This window comes from Monodelphis domestica, chromosome 8 (genome assembly GCF_027887165.1).
Source record: "Monodelphis domestica isolate mMonDom1 chromosome 8, mMonDom1.pri, whole genome shotgun sequence".
In the NCBI taxonomy this organism is placed as follows: Eukaryota; Metazoa; Chordata; class Mammalia; order Didelphimorphia; family Didelphidae; genus Monodelphis; species Monodelphis domestica.
Window position 1 is genome coordinate 93,702,940 of NC_077234.1, and position 13,356 is coordinate 93,716,295.

General features: G+C 39.3%; 1 protein-coding gene across 3 annotated transcripts in view; it reads left to right on the forward strand.

The window, feature by feature from the left end:
* The window catches only part of ERICH6B (glutamate rich 6B), an 83,372-nt gene that overhangs the window by 9,472 nt on the left and 60,544 nt on the right, over positions 1–13,356 (forward strand). For all 3 annotated transcript variants that reach the window (XR_008913982.1, XM_056807354.1, XM_056807355.1), the window contains exons 4-5: positions 4,445–4,495; positions 11,126–11,151. Coding sequence is in view for 2 of the 3 variants with exons in the window: in XM_056807354.1 (XP_056663332.1) it covers positions 4,445–4,495; positions 11,126–11,151 (77 nt within the window). In the remaining variant the exon portion in view is untranslated. The remainder of the gene's footprint in view (positions 1–4,444; positions 4,496–11,125; positions 11,152–13,356) is intronic.

Here is a 13,356-nt window from a genome sequence, read left to right on the forward strand (position 1 = left end):
AAGAAAAAATAAATGTCAAAGGTCCTACATTGATGACATCACAGATTGGGTCAAAAGAATTCTCAAAACCTGTGATTCACACTCACATTGCTCTTTGGAGGAACTCTTTCATTAGAGAGCCAGGCTTTCTGAGTAACCATCTGTGATAGATGGGAAGCTCCCTAAGGGGAAGCCTTTCATTTTTGTCTTTACATCCCCTGAGCCTGACATGTAATAGGTGTTGAGTTGACTAGGTAATAACAATAGCTAGCATTCATATAGACTTTAAAGCCTCCAAAGCACTATTCAAGCCCCACAACAACCTGGTAAATAAAGGAAGTGCTATAGTTATCCCCATTTTACAAGTGAGGAAACTGAAGCTGAAAGAGTTTCAATGATTTCCCCAGAGTTATATAGTTAACAAGTGCCTTGAGCAAGATTTGAACTTGGGTTTTCCTTTAACCAAGTCCAGTCCTCTATCCACTGTGTTCCCTAGCTCCATCTTTAAATAGATTTCCCCAAGGGAGCTTTTCTTGATCCTCCCCTATTAATTCTTCCTCCTACCCCATTTATTCCCTAAAATTAAAGATAAAAGAGTGCAAGGAAAACAAATAATCATTTTTCTCCTTTGCAATTCATTTCAATTCAACAAATTTATTTACTATATAAAGGTTTCTTATGAACAAGGGATTGGGAATACTAAGACAAAAAATAAAAAAGGGAAAAAGGAAAAAACCTTACAGCAAGCTTCCATTCTATTATAATCCCTTCCCCACATTGGATTTTCTAGGGTTACCTCGTTCCCCTTCCCCTTTGCTGCAGAGACTATTTCCCACAAGGGCAATGTTTGGCACAAAAATCTTGGAGCTATGGGAGTAACACAACCAATTAATAAGAAAGTATACAGTGAAAACAATCCACACAGACCTGAGCCTAGAACTCAAAATGGTGGAGGGTCATCTAGTCCAATCCTCTCACTTTACAATTTAGCAAACCGAGACATGGAAAGGTAAAGCCTCTTGCTCAGTCCTCCCAAGTCTCACCCAGAGATGGGGGTCAGAACTGGGACTGGACTTGAGGGTCCATCACTCCCAGCCCTGGGCTTGCTTCATGCCACCGCTTAAACAGCCAACAGCATTTACATGGTGAGCTTTCCTTTGAGGAATCAAAGCTTATACACCTGGAAAAAACACTCCAACAAAATTGTTTTGAGTGTCTTAATCCTCTACACAATTACAGCCCAAAGGCCCAGAACTTTAGCAGTGTACTGATTCACAGAGGGCTGAGCCACATTTCTCACTGTTCTTAATAATTTAAATCCAACCTTAGTGTTATCGATCCATCATGAAATCAGAGCTTTATTTCATAACTGTAGTCACAGCAGCAGTAAATTAGATTTTCGTCCACACATGGCCCCTCTCCACCTGCTAAACTTTGCCAATATGATGAAATTAACCAAGGCTCCAGAAAGAGGAAAAGGAAATGAAGAAACGGGACCCACCAAGCCGAGCATCCAGGGGAGCAAGCAGTATGGGGAGGTGGGGGCAAGAAGAGAGAAGAAGGGGGCACGTAAGAGGGAAACTGGCTCATTTGTGACTTTTGCCCCCCTCTAGGCTTACATAGTGCCCCACAAGCTAGGGCCATTTCAAAGCCGGTCCACACCAAAGCTCTCACCCTAGGGGGGAAGAAAATCAAAGCAATCCATCTAAATATTCATAAGCAGCATTTTGAAAGTCATCTCTCTTGGGCAATAACCTGGAAAATTCCAGGGCTGCATTTGAAAGGACCTGGGAGCAATGAGAGAAGATAGGAATAGGCAGTGGGGTGTGGAAGCAGGAAAGGAGGAGGGGACTTGGAATTGAACTGAATTCTGCTTCTCTGTCTCTTGAAATCATGGGGGGTTTGCCCTGCTCAACCTCATCAGTCAAAAGTTGGAGAATTAGGGCTTATTCCCAGGGATTCTTCTTTTTTTTGCCTCAATTTACAAAGTATCTAATTTAGGTTACAGTGTCCTTGAAAAAAAAATCATCATAGAGGTGTTTGTGTACATGGCCACAGGGTAGCTATTTCAGACACTGACTTTTGTGAGCTCAATAATATTCTGTCCCATCCATCGCGTCTTCTCTATTGCTGCTACCACCACCCTGGTATATAGGCCATTAACCTTTCTAAGTGCTAATTTTTGAGCAGACAACTAACGATTACATCTATTCCCAACCAAGTAAATTATTGGTCAATAAAGGAGGAGCCTGTGATTGAGTCAGAGAGGAATGAGAGTCGAAATAACTGGCACTGGAGAGAGTAGCCAAAATAGAGCATCCTCAAAAATAAGTCACTGTTGGAGGAAAAGAAAATTGGCAAATTATTAAGCTAATACAGTTTGGGGCAATTAGAAGGTGCAGTGGATAAAACACAAAGCCTGGAGTTATGGAAGACCTGAGTTCAAATCTGGCCTCAGACACTTATCCTGGGCAAGTCACTAACCCTCTTTGCCTCAGTTTCCCCATATGCAAAATGAGCTGGAGAAGGATAAGACAAACCCCTCTAGAATCCTTGCCAAGAAAACTCCAAATGGGTCACAGAGTCAGACACAACTGAAATGAATGAACAACAAAAAACACAATTTACTACCAGATATGAGGGGGGCAGTTCAAGGATACCTGTTAAGTACATCTTCCCAAAGTATTCCTTGTACTCTGTGAAGATGAATCTAAGGAACCTAGTTGGAAAGGCAGTCATGAAACTGGAGTTTCATCAAATGATGAGCATTTGAGGTTTTTAAAAGGGCTTTGGGACCTGCTGGAAGGAGAGAGAGAGAGAGAGAGAGAGAGAGAGAGAGAGAGAGAGAGAGAGAGAGAGAGAGAGAGAGAGAGAGAGAGAGAGAGAGAGAGAGAGAGCAGACACCACCCAAGGAATTATCAGGAGCCAATCCAGTTTAGTATGATAGTTGCATCCCATATCTTGATTCCACATTGGAATTTCCCATCATACAACAGATGTTGCCTACCATATGTAGGTTTCAGTTATTTCAAGAAGGTAAAACATGTACACAAGGAGAAAATTGATGACAAGGAGTTGGTTTGATGATTGAATACTTTCCAACTCTACAATCTGTGATTCTGTGATTCCAAAGGACCCAAGTGGGATGGCATGGACAGAAAGTAATTACTAGAGAGGAAAAAAGGCTAGGATCCATAGGAATTGTGGGACCATTTCTCATTTTTCCCAAGTATCTCCTCCACTTTCAAAACACATATATTCCATGCCCTCAAGAAGGAATGGGTTTGTCTTGGCTTGTCCTAGCCACCCTCTTCCCAGGAGAATGGCCAGAGAGGCACATAATCTAACTATTCTCAATAGTTGGGTCAGCCCCACAATATACTAAAAGAGTCTGTAAAAGACTAAAAGGATTTGTATCTGGGGCCACAAATTCTGGATGTCCAAAATTAAGAAAGAAGAAAGTTAGAAAATTGGCAAACAGGACTCCTCTGTAGGGGAAAAAGACTATCTATTTTTGTTTGTATGTATATTCCCAGCACTCACCACAGTGCCTGATACATAGTGAGCAATTAATAAATGCTGGTTGATTTCTTGATTGAAATAAGTGTAATTAGTTCATGGAGAACCTTTTGTTTTTGTTGTTCAGGCATTGTCATGTCTGACTGTTCATGACCCCATCTAGGTTTTCTTGGCAAAGATACTGAGGTGGTTTGTCATTTCCTTCCCCAGCTCATTTTACAGGTGAAGAACTGAGGCAAACAAGGTGAAGGGCTTGCCCAGGTCACAGTGTTACTAAGTGTTTGAGGCCAGATTTGAACTCGGGAAGATGAGTCTTCCTGACATTCCGGTCTGGCACTCTACTGCCTCTGTCAAGCTGCCTCTACACGTGTTGACTTCTTGACTGAAATAAGTAGAGTTCATTGATAGAGAACCTTTTAGAATCAATCATGTACCCAAATACCACTTAGAATATTGTCACGATAGCCTCTACCTTTTGGGCCTTTCCAGTAAAAATCCTCCCAGCTTAGCAACTATGTGCTCAGGGTAATAATAGCTCCCATTTGTTTAATGTCTTGAGGTTCCTAAAATGCTTTCCTCAAAGCAATTGTGTAAGGTAAGTAATACAAATCTTTGTCCCCATTTTACAGATGAGGAACATAAGGCGAGTAATTTCTCCAGGTCATTTGGCCAATAAGTGTCCGAGGCAGAAGGACAAACCCAAGACTCCTTACTTCCAATCTTGAATGTCCAATACATACAAAATATGCTGCCTCTCTAGATTTTTTTTACCAAATGAGTAGTCTCTGGGCTCTGAAACAAAAATAGACTCTTTGGGATGAAATGCATCTTCTGATCCTTCTCTAGACTAAGGTTTAGTTCACTCCTGACCCTGTACCATGTCTTCCAATATCTCCCAGTGATAAAGTTTTACCCTACATCTTGCATTTCCTTCTTTCTTTTTCAGATTTATCTTCCACGGAAAATATTACATCTTCCACCACGGTTGTTACAAAAAGTAAGATGGAAAGTATGATATGAAAGGTTGGGGCATTAGTGCTCCCTAAAATGCTGAGAGATGTGCATAGGCAGAGAAGACTTAACAGTTTGTGCATCATCTCCCCACCTTGGCAAAAGGCAGTAGGAAACAATGGGAAAGTGCTGAATTAAGAGGCAGAAGACTTGAATTCAAATTCCATTTCTGCCATTTTCTACCTTGGACAACTCACTTAGCCTATTGTTAACTCAGATGACCTCTAAAGTCTATATGTGGAATTGAGGGAATTCTATAATCTCTAACGTCCCTTTCAGCCCTCAGTTTAAATTTATGATCCTATGACAAAAGGAAAGCAGAAAATAACCTAGTCTTGTTTTGGATAGGACCAGCATGCATCATCAACCTGCACAAAACAAACTGTGGGCATTCCTGACTCACAACCCCAGGACTTGGACCACAGAATACTCTCTAGACTAGAGGTATAGGTGTTAAGAGTGGATGGAGGCGCAAGGTCAAGGGTATCTTCACCTCCCCAAAAGTCGACTGTAGGGTTTTTGATCTGGGAAGATAAGTTAGTTCTGACTACAGGGATTGTGATCAGAATAGGAACAGTTAGCATTAATACGGTGCCCTAAAATAAGAGAATCAAGAACAACAGGACATCTGGTAGCTCTGCACATCAAGTGACAACTATAATTTACCACTATGGCATTTTGCTATTAGAGAGCCGCTGCTGGGTGATGCAGTGCTGATCTAGAGTCAGAAAGACCTGAGTTCAAATTTGACCTCAGACACCTACTATGTGACCTTGAGCAAATCACTAACCCACTGTCTGACTTCATTTACTCAAATGTAAAAATGTGAATAACAATCTCACAGCATAGTTGTGAGGAAAGCACTTAGCATAGTGTCCAGCACATAGTAGAAGTTACATAAATACTTACTCTCTTCCCCCTACCTCCTTCCCTCTGTTGCTGTTTTTCAGTCATATCTCACTCTTCATGACCCTATGTGGGATTTTCTTGGCAAAGATACTGGCATGGTTTTCCTCCTCTAGCTCATTTTATAGATGAGGAACTGAGACAGAGTTAAGTGACTTGCCCAGAGTCACACAGCTAGCAAGTGTCTGAGGGTGGAGTTCAGAAGCTCAGGCAGATGAGTCTTCCTGATTCTAAACCCAGCGCTCTATTCACTAGCTACCCCTCCTCCTTTCCTAGTATAGTCTCTTAACCTCTGGGAAGGTATCAGTATGGCAAGAATCCCATATTCATACAAATATCGTCTTCCAGAGAAATCTAGATCTCAGAAAAGATGCTAAGGAGGTCAGATCTAGAACCATAGCGTGGATCCTAACAGAGATGGCTAGAATCTTGAGTCCCTGGGATGGAACAGATAAAGGACCATAAAAGGTGGGGGAAATGACTATTAAATAAGAGGCACCACTGACTTTCACTAAAATTAAAAGAAATTGCATGAAGATAGGTTAAAAAGGATTTAAGATGCTGAAAGGAGAGTAAAGAAGAAAAGAGAAGAGTTGAGAAAAGAGAACCATGGAATCAGGAAAAAAACCAAGAACAATAAATAAAAGTTGCAAAGAGACCAGTGTAGGCTTGATTTAAGAAAAATTTCCAAATAAGGACTATTACAAAAAAGAAAGGGTTGACTCAGAAGGTATAGGGATCCCCTCCCGGTATAATCACACACAAGAGCTGGATGGCACTTGGCAGCCATGATGTAGAGGGGATTCTTGTTCAGGTGCAAGTTAGGTGTCAGGTCCTGCCCAGTTCTGAACTTCTATGACTCTATGAAGACCTCTTAGCTCAGCCACAAAGAAGCAATCCAAAGGAAAGCGCTGGGTGAGCAGGAGTAGATCAATGGGCTTTTAAGTTCTATTTTAATCAAAGCTGTTTATATGCCTCCATAATTCAGGCCATCTCAGTTCATAGATAGTGTACGAGTCCACATGCCTCTAAGCCTAATTATCTCACTGAACAGAGAAAAAGTTTGACAGAAATCCAAAACAGGGAAGTTAATTAGTAGGCAAACTTTTAATTCTGGATTCTGTACCCAGTTCTAAATGCAGCATGACTTACTTATTTTACCTGGTTTGGCATTTAGACAGTTTCCATTTATGTTAATAGGTTAATTATTAGGTTGAATTCTATAGTTCTGAAAACTGCTGTTCAGTTTTCAGAGCTGCCAACTTCATCTTTCTTCTCCCAACTCCTACCTCTTTTCAGAATAAATATGTATTCAATAGAATCCTATTCAATTAAGGTAATCACAGGTGTTGGAAATTTGCTGAGATAATTAGTGCTGGAGCCAGAATCCACTGCCAGTCTAACAAAAGGAAAAGGGAAGGCAGCACTAACCTCGGAAGGGAATTTGGGTCCTTTGAATAGCTATCTCTTCCTGGATCTCCCTAAACCACTAGATAGAGCCTTCCACAATTTCTGTCTTCATGGCTACCTCTGAAGAAAATTTTGATTCTTGATTATCTATCTATGCCTGCATCTTCCTAAACCACCGGATAGCCTTCCACAATTTCTCTCTGACTTCATGGCTATCCCACAATGAGAAGTCCCCAGAATCTTTTTTTATTCCTATGCTATCTTCTGAGCCCACTGAGGTTTGTCGAGGTGGTTTTTTCCCCTGTTTTCCTTTCTTGTTGCTCATCCTTTTTTTTCTTCAAAGATGATCATTGGCACCACAGGGGACTGCCTTGACTCACCCATGAGTCAGATTTAAGTGAGGCAGGGTCCCACAGTCATCAGCTTCACTCCTCCAGAGTCATCAAAACCCAGTGGCAAGGCAAAGGCGAGATGACTGGCGATGGCCCAGGATGCAGTGATTGACCATGGCTTCAATGTCTTACTAAGCCCTTGGCCACCTTTAAAGCAGCTCATTTAGCCATTTTGCTTAGGGAAATCATCACCTGCTTGAATAGACATAGCCCCAATCAGTGGGTTTGAAACCCTTCAGTTATCATCAATGTGGTTTACCCTGTCTGCCAAGATGACTTTACCGGCGTGTAGCTGCTGTGCATGCTATGGTTTGCAATAAAGTAGAATGTGAAAAATGTAAAATAAAGTAAGGGGAAATGATGATGGAGGGAAAGGCTTCAGTACTTGGATCAATAGAGTCACCAAGTCAAATCAAATGCAGCTTCCGAAGATCTAAGCTTGCTCCCCAGGAAGCAATAGGTGCAGGAGGCAAGCATTTTCAGGCATACGATGATAATGATAGCTAGCATTTATATAGTGGCCAGACTAACACTCTTAAACACAGAAATATGTATTGCATGATGCCACATGTATAACCTCTGCCAGATTACTTGCTCTCTCACTGAGAGCAGAGGAGAGGGAAAGAAGGAGAGAATTTGGATCAGGTAATGCCAGAAAATAAATGAAGATTATTTCTACATGTAATTGAGGGAAATACATAACATATTACTGGGGGAAATGCAACTGGAAATGTTTCACAAAATAAATAAAAATGTAATATCACATAAATAATGTTAATTTGTAGCGATCTACTGCCCAGTTTAATACTACTGGGTAGTTGGAAGACCACTGTACTGAATTCAAATCCCTTCTTAGATATTTCGAAGCTGTGTGACCTTAGGCAAGTCACAACTCACTATTTCTGTTTCTTCATCGGTCAAAGAAGTGGGTTGAATCCAGTGGCCAATCTCTAAATCTATGATTCCATAAATAACAGAGTGAAAAGCTCCCTTTCTTGATCTAGGGGGTCCAGTCTGTCTAGGCCACACTAATGTGGAGGACTTTCCAGGCCCCAAATGACATGCATATAACCATTAACCATTTACCAGTCAAAAACTTTCCCTATGAAATGGGACTCCCTAAAGCCTAGAGAATTCACCCAGTTTTAAATCCCCAAAGAGATAGTGGACTACTCACTCTTAGGTCTCTAAGAGTAAACCTAAGGAGATGGGTTTTTACTACTATCATTCATGGGTCCCCACCAGCGTATTAACATTAACAGAAATTGAGGCTGAATTGACTTTTAGAAAAGTTATTTCCTGTAGACAAATAGTAAGAACAGTCGGTACAAAACATTGCCCCCTAAACCTAGCATGCATGTGCCACAAAGACACACAGCAGACACAAGCTTAAAGTAGAATGGTAGTTAGGTTTTTACTTGTATAGAGAATATGCGTGGCATTAGGCTATCTCACTACTCTTGTTCTAGAGGTCCTTTTCTCTCTTTGGGGAACGTGTGAGAAATAATATTTAGGAATAGTTTTCTGCTAGTTGGATCATTCAGCTAGGGTACTTTGACCCTCTTTGAAGTCACAAAGAAAAGAATAAAAACTTCAAGCTGCCTTCCTTTGCCTGTGAAGTTTCAGTTCACCAATACCTGAATCATGAATTCTTCCAGTTCCATAGCCAATTAGAAGGCTTTTCATCATCAAAAAGTACAAGCTCCTCAGTCACACATGGCTGAAAATTGTCTCCCAAGAGCTCCATGTGGTAGACTAAACCAAACAGGGAATCGTGTGCATGTTCTATATAACCTACGAAGAAGAGTTCATCTGAATATTCTCTCCTTCTGTCTATCAATAAATATTTATTAAGCATCTACTATGTGTCAAGCATTGTGCCAAGTACTATTACCACAAAAAGAGGCAGAAGATGGTCCCTGCCTTCAAGGAGCTTGCAATCTAATGAGGGAGGTGAAATGCAAATAAATCTATAAAGGCAAGTTATATACAGGATAAGTAGAAAATAAGTAACAGAGGGAAGAAACTAAGATTAAGAGAGATTGGAAGAAATTTCCAGTAAAGACTTCAGTTGAGACTAAAAAGAAGGTCAGGTTCAAAGGACCTGTTGACACTTCTCTGGGATGACTTTAACTGTAAGAATATAATTAGCAAAAGACAAGAACATGGCACTGAGCATCCTGGTGCCATCTTGTGCTTCTTCTACTATTCTTTACTGTCTCTTTGGGTCCCAAACTCTTGCATTGGCCATGCCTACCTTTCCCTAAAGATCTTCCCTACTTCCAAAACGCACATGTAGTCATACCCTCTAGAAAAAAGGATAGGTTCCTTGTGGCCTATCCCACCTATCCTCTTCCTGGAGAGTGGTCAGCCTGGCACTGAACCTGACTATATATTCTGTACCACGATCCACCTAGCGATGTGTAAAAAGAGTACATCGATAGCACTATCAGATGGCTAGACAAGAGCCTTCAGGCAAAGTTGCCAGCTATCAATTGGTATCCCAAGGTGTGAGACTAAAGATCTTCAACATATGCCAGCAGGAAATCATATTACCCACGGGCAAATTTCTGATAAGGCATAAGCTAAATTGGAATCAGAGTACAAAGTAAAAGGTCCAATACCATGAAAATAAGCCAAATCAGACCAAAGAGCGGTTTTGTTCAGCTGTCATGGGCTCTATACTTCTCTCCACAAATGACTTCATTAACCCATGCTGTTGAACCACTGGTAGCCCACTATCCATCATCCCACTCTCCCCTGGCCCATCCAATCAAACCCAGTTGCTAATGTAGTTAGAAATAGATCCATTTGGAATTGTCCTCTAACACAGCAGAGTTGAGTCTTTGGATCTTTATAGTTATGGAGGTAACATTTCATTTATTGGCCAGCACTTTATCCACCTCTGTCTTAGTAACAAGAAGCAAGTATTCAATTCAGCAAAAATTTATTAAGCCTAATTATAGACAAGATATACAAATACAAGAAATAGTCCTTGTCCTCAAGGATATCTATTAAAGAGCTATGGGGGCAGGTAGGTAACTCAATGGATACAGATCCAGACCTGGAAATAGGAAGTACTGAGTTCAAATATGGTCTAAGATACTTCATAGCTGTGTGACCCTGGGCAAGTCACTGAACCCCCATTGCCTAACTCTTACTGCTCTTCTGTCTTAGAACCAACACAGAATTGATTTTGAGATGTAAGGTAAGGATTTTTAAAAGAGAATAGGATACATACAGAATATATAAAATTATACAATGAATTCTGGAGAGAGGGAGCACTTCAAACTAGGATGAGGGGAGAGGAATTGAGAGAACAGGAATTAGATTCACCTTAAGTAGAAGATAGTAGATTGGCTTTGTTCTGAAGAAAGAGAAGGATTCTAAAGGGTAAGGAGAAGATACATTTCAGCACAGCACTCATGTGGTTAGAGCTAAAGAAGTCCATCTTTTCCTATAAGGAAACTGCTTTATTTTTCTTGCAACTCAGTTTTATCTTTGTAAGCTTAGTTTTCCCTTTGCGTTGATCAGATTCTTGGATCTCAATCCTGAAATAGAAAAAAAAAACTGACCGGTTGAAAAGTTCCATGTTTCCTTTTCTACTGTATAACTTGAGCCAATTAAAAATTCATATTTATTGTGTAAGTGTTACTTCATGGATGAGTTTTTCTGTCAGCCAAAGTCTCCCATCACAAATAAGAACATAGGAATAAATATCTCTCTTTCATTAAAAATGAACCATTTTCACTCCTTCAGCATTAGGGCCCCCAAATCAGAGTTCAGTCATTTGCTTTTAAGTGGATTCAGTGATTTATTTTGAGTCTTACTGATGTTGCAAAAATGTTGATTTTTAAAGGATTTTTTCTCATTTTTCCCTTTCTCAATGTCTTTTGATGTGTCACCAGAAAACAACAGTGCTGTTCGGTCATGGGTGAGTACCATTCTTTGTTTTAATTGTCTTTAGTTTATTCCAGTAACAAATCTACACATAAGTTTTCCAAGATAACATGACTCATGTTGTCTCCCTCCTGTCTTCCCTCCCCCCTCTCATAGTTGACAGGCTATTCCATTTGGATTTTACATGTATTATCACTCAAAACCTATTTCAATATTGTTCTTTTTTTGTAATAGAGTAATCTCTTAAAACCAAAACTCCAATTCATATACCCAAATAAACAAGTAACAAATTATATGGTTTTTTCTGCATTTCTCCTCCAACAGTTCTTTCTCTAGATGTAGATAGCATTTTTTCATAGGTCCTGCAGAATTGTCCTGGATCATTGTATTGCTGTTAGTAGCAAAGTCTATTACATTTGATTATCCCACAATATTTCAGTTACTTTGTATAATGTTCTCCTAGTTCTACTTATTTCACTCTGCATCAGTTCATGTAAATCCTTCCAGTCCTTATAGAAATCAATAGTTTCCTCATTTCTTAGCACATAATAGTATTCCATCACCATCATATACCACAGTTTGTTCAGCCATTCCCCAATTGAGGGATTTCCCCTAAGTCCAATTTTTTGACACCACAAAAAGCGCAGCTATAAACATTTTTGTACAAACAGGTCCATTCCCATTTTTTTTATCCTTTGGAATACAGACCTAGTAGTGGTATTGCTGGATCAAAAGGCAAGAATTCTTTTTAAAATCCTTTGGACATAATTCCAAATTGCCTTCCAGAATGGTAGGATCAATTCACAACTCCACCAGCAATGCATTAGTGTCCCAACTTTACCACATCCGCTCCAACATTTATTATTTTCCTTCACTGTCATATTGACCAATCTTCTAGGTTTAATATGGTGCCTCAGAGTTGTTTTGATTTGCATTTCTCTAATCAGGAGGGATTTAGAACATTTTTATATGATTATTGATAGCTTTGCTTGCTTCCTCTGAGAACTACTTATTCATATCCCATGACCATTTGTCATTTGGGAAATGGTTTGGTTACTTATAAATTTGACTTAGTTCTTTATATATTGGAGAAATTTGTTAGAAAATATTTTCCCAGTTTGTTGCTTCCTGTCAAATCTTATTTGCATTGTTTTTGTTTGTACAAAAACTTTAATTTAATATAATTGAAATTATTCATCTTACAACTTGTAATGTTCTCTAACTCTGGTTTTAAATTCTTCCCTTCTCCATAGCTTTGACAGGTAAACTATTCTATATTCACCTAATTTTCTTATACTATCATTCTTTATGTTTAAGTCATATACCCATTTTGCCCTTTCCCAGCAATTTTTGTCAAATAGTGAATTCCAATCCCAAAAGCTGGAATCTTTGGGTTTAATCAAACACTAGATTGTTGAGGTCAGTTACCCCTAGTCTATTCCACTGATCCACCCTTCTATCTCTTAGCCAGTACTAAATTGTACTGATAATCACATTCTAAGATCTGGTATGGCTAGGCCCTCATTTATCACTTATTTTTTCATTAGTTCCCTTGATATTTTTTATCTTTTGTTCTTCCAGATGAATTTTGTTATTATTTTTTCTAATTCTATAAAAATAGTTTTTTGGTAGTTTGATAGGTATGTCACTGAATGGGTAAATCAGTTTAGGTAGTAGTGTCATTTTTATTATATTAGCTCAGTCTACCCATGAGCAATTAATGTTTTCCTAATTGTTTATATCTAGTTTTATTTTTGTGAAAAAGTGTTTTATAATTATTTTCATATAATTCGTGTGTTTGTCTTGGCAGATAAATTCCCAAATATTTTATATTATCTGAATGATTTTTTTTTTTATCTCTTCTAGTTCATTCTTTATTGATGACTTTTTTTTAAATTTTAAACATTATTTTATTTGGTCATTTCCAAATATCATTCACTGGAAACAAAGATCATTTTCTTTTCCTCCCCGCCCCCCCTCCCACCACCTTTCCCTCTCCCATAGCCGACGCACGATTCCACTGGTTATCGCATGTATTCTTGACTCGAACCCATTTCCCTGTTGTTGGTATTTGCATTAGAGTGTTCATTTAGAGTCTCTCCTCAGTCATATCCCCTCAACCCCTGTAGTCAAGCAGTTGTTTTTCATCAGTGTTTTTACTCCCACAGTTTATCCTCTGCTTGTGGATAGTATTTTTTAGATCCCTGCAGATTGTTCAGGGACATTGCATTGACACTAA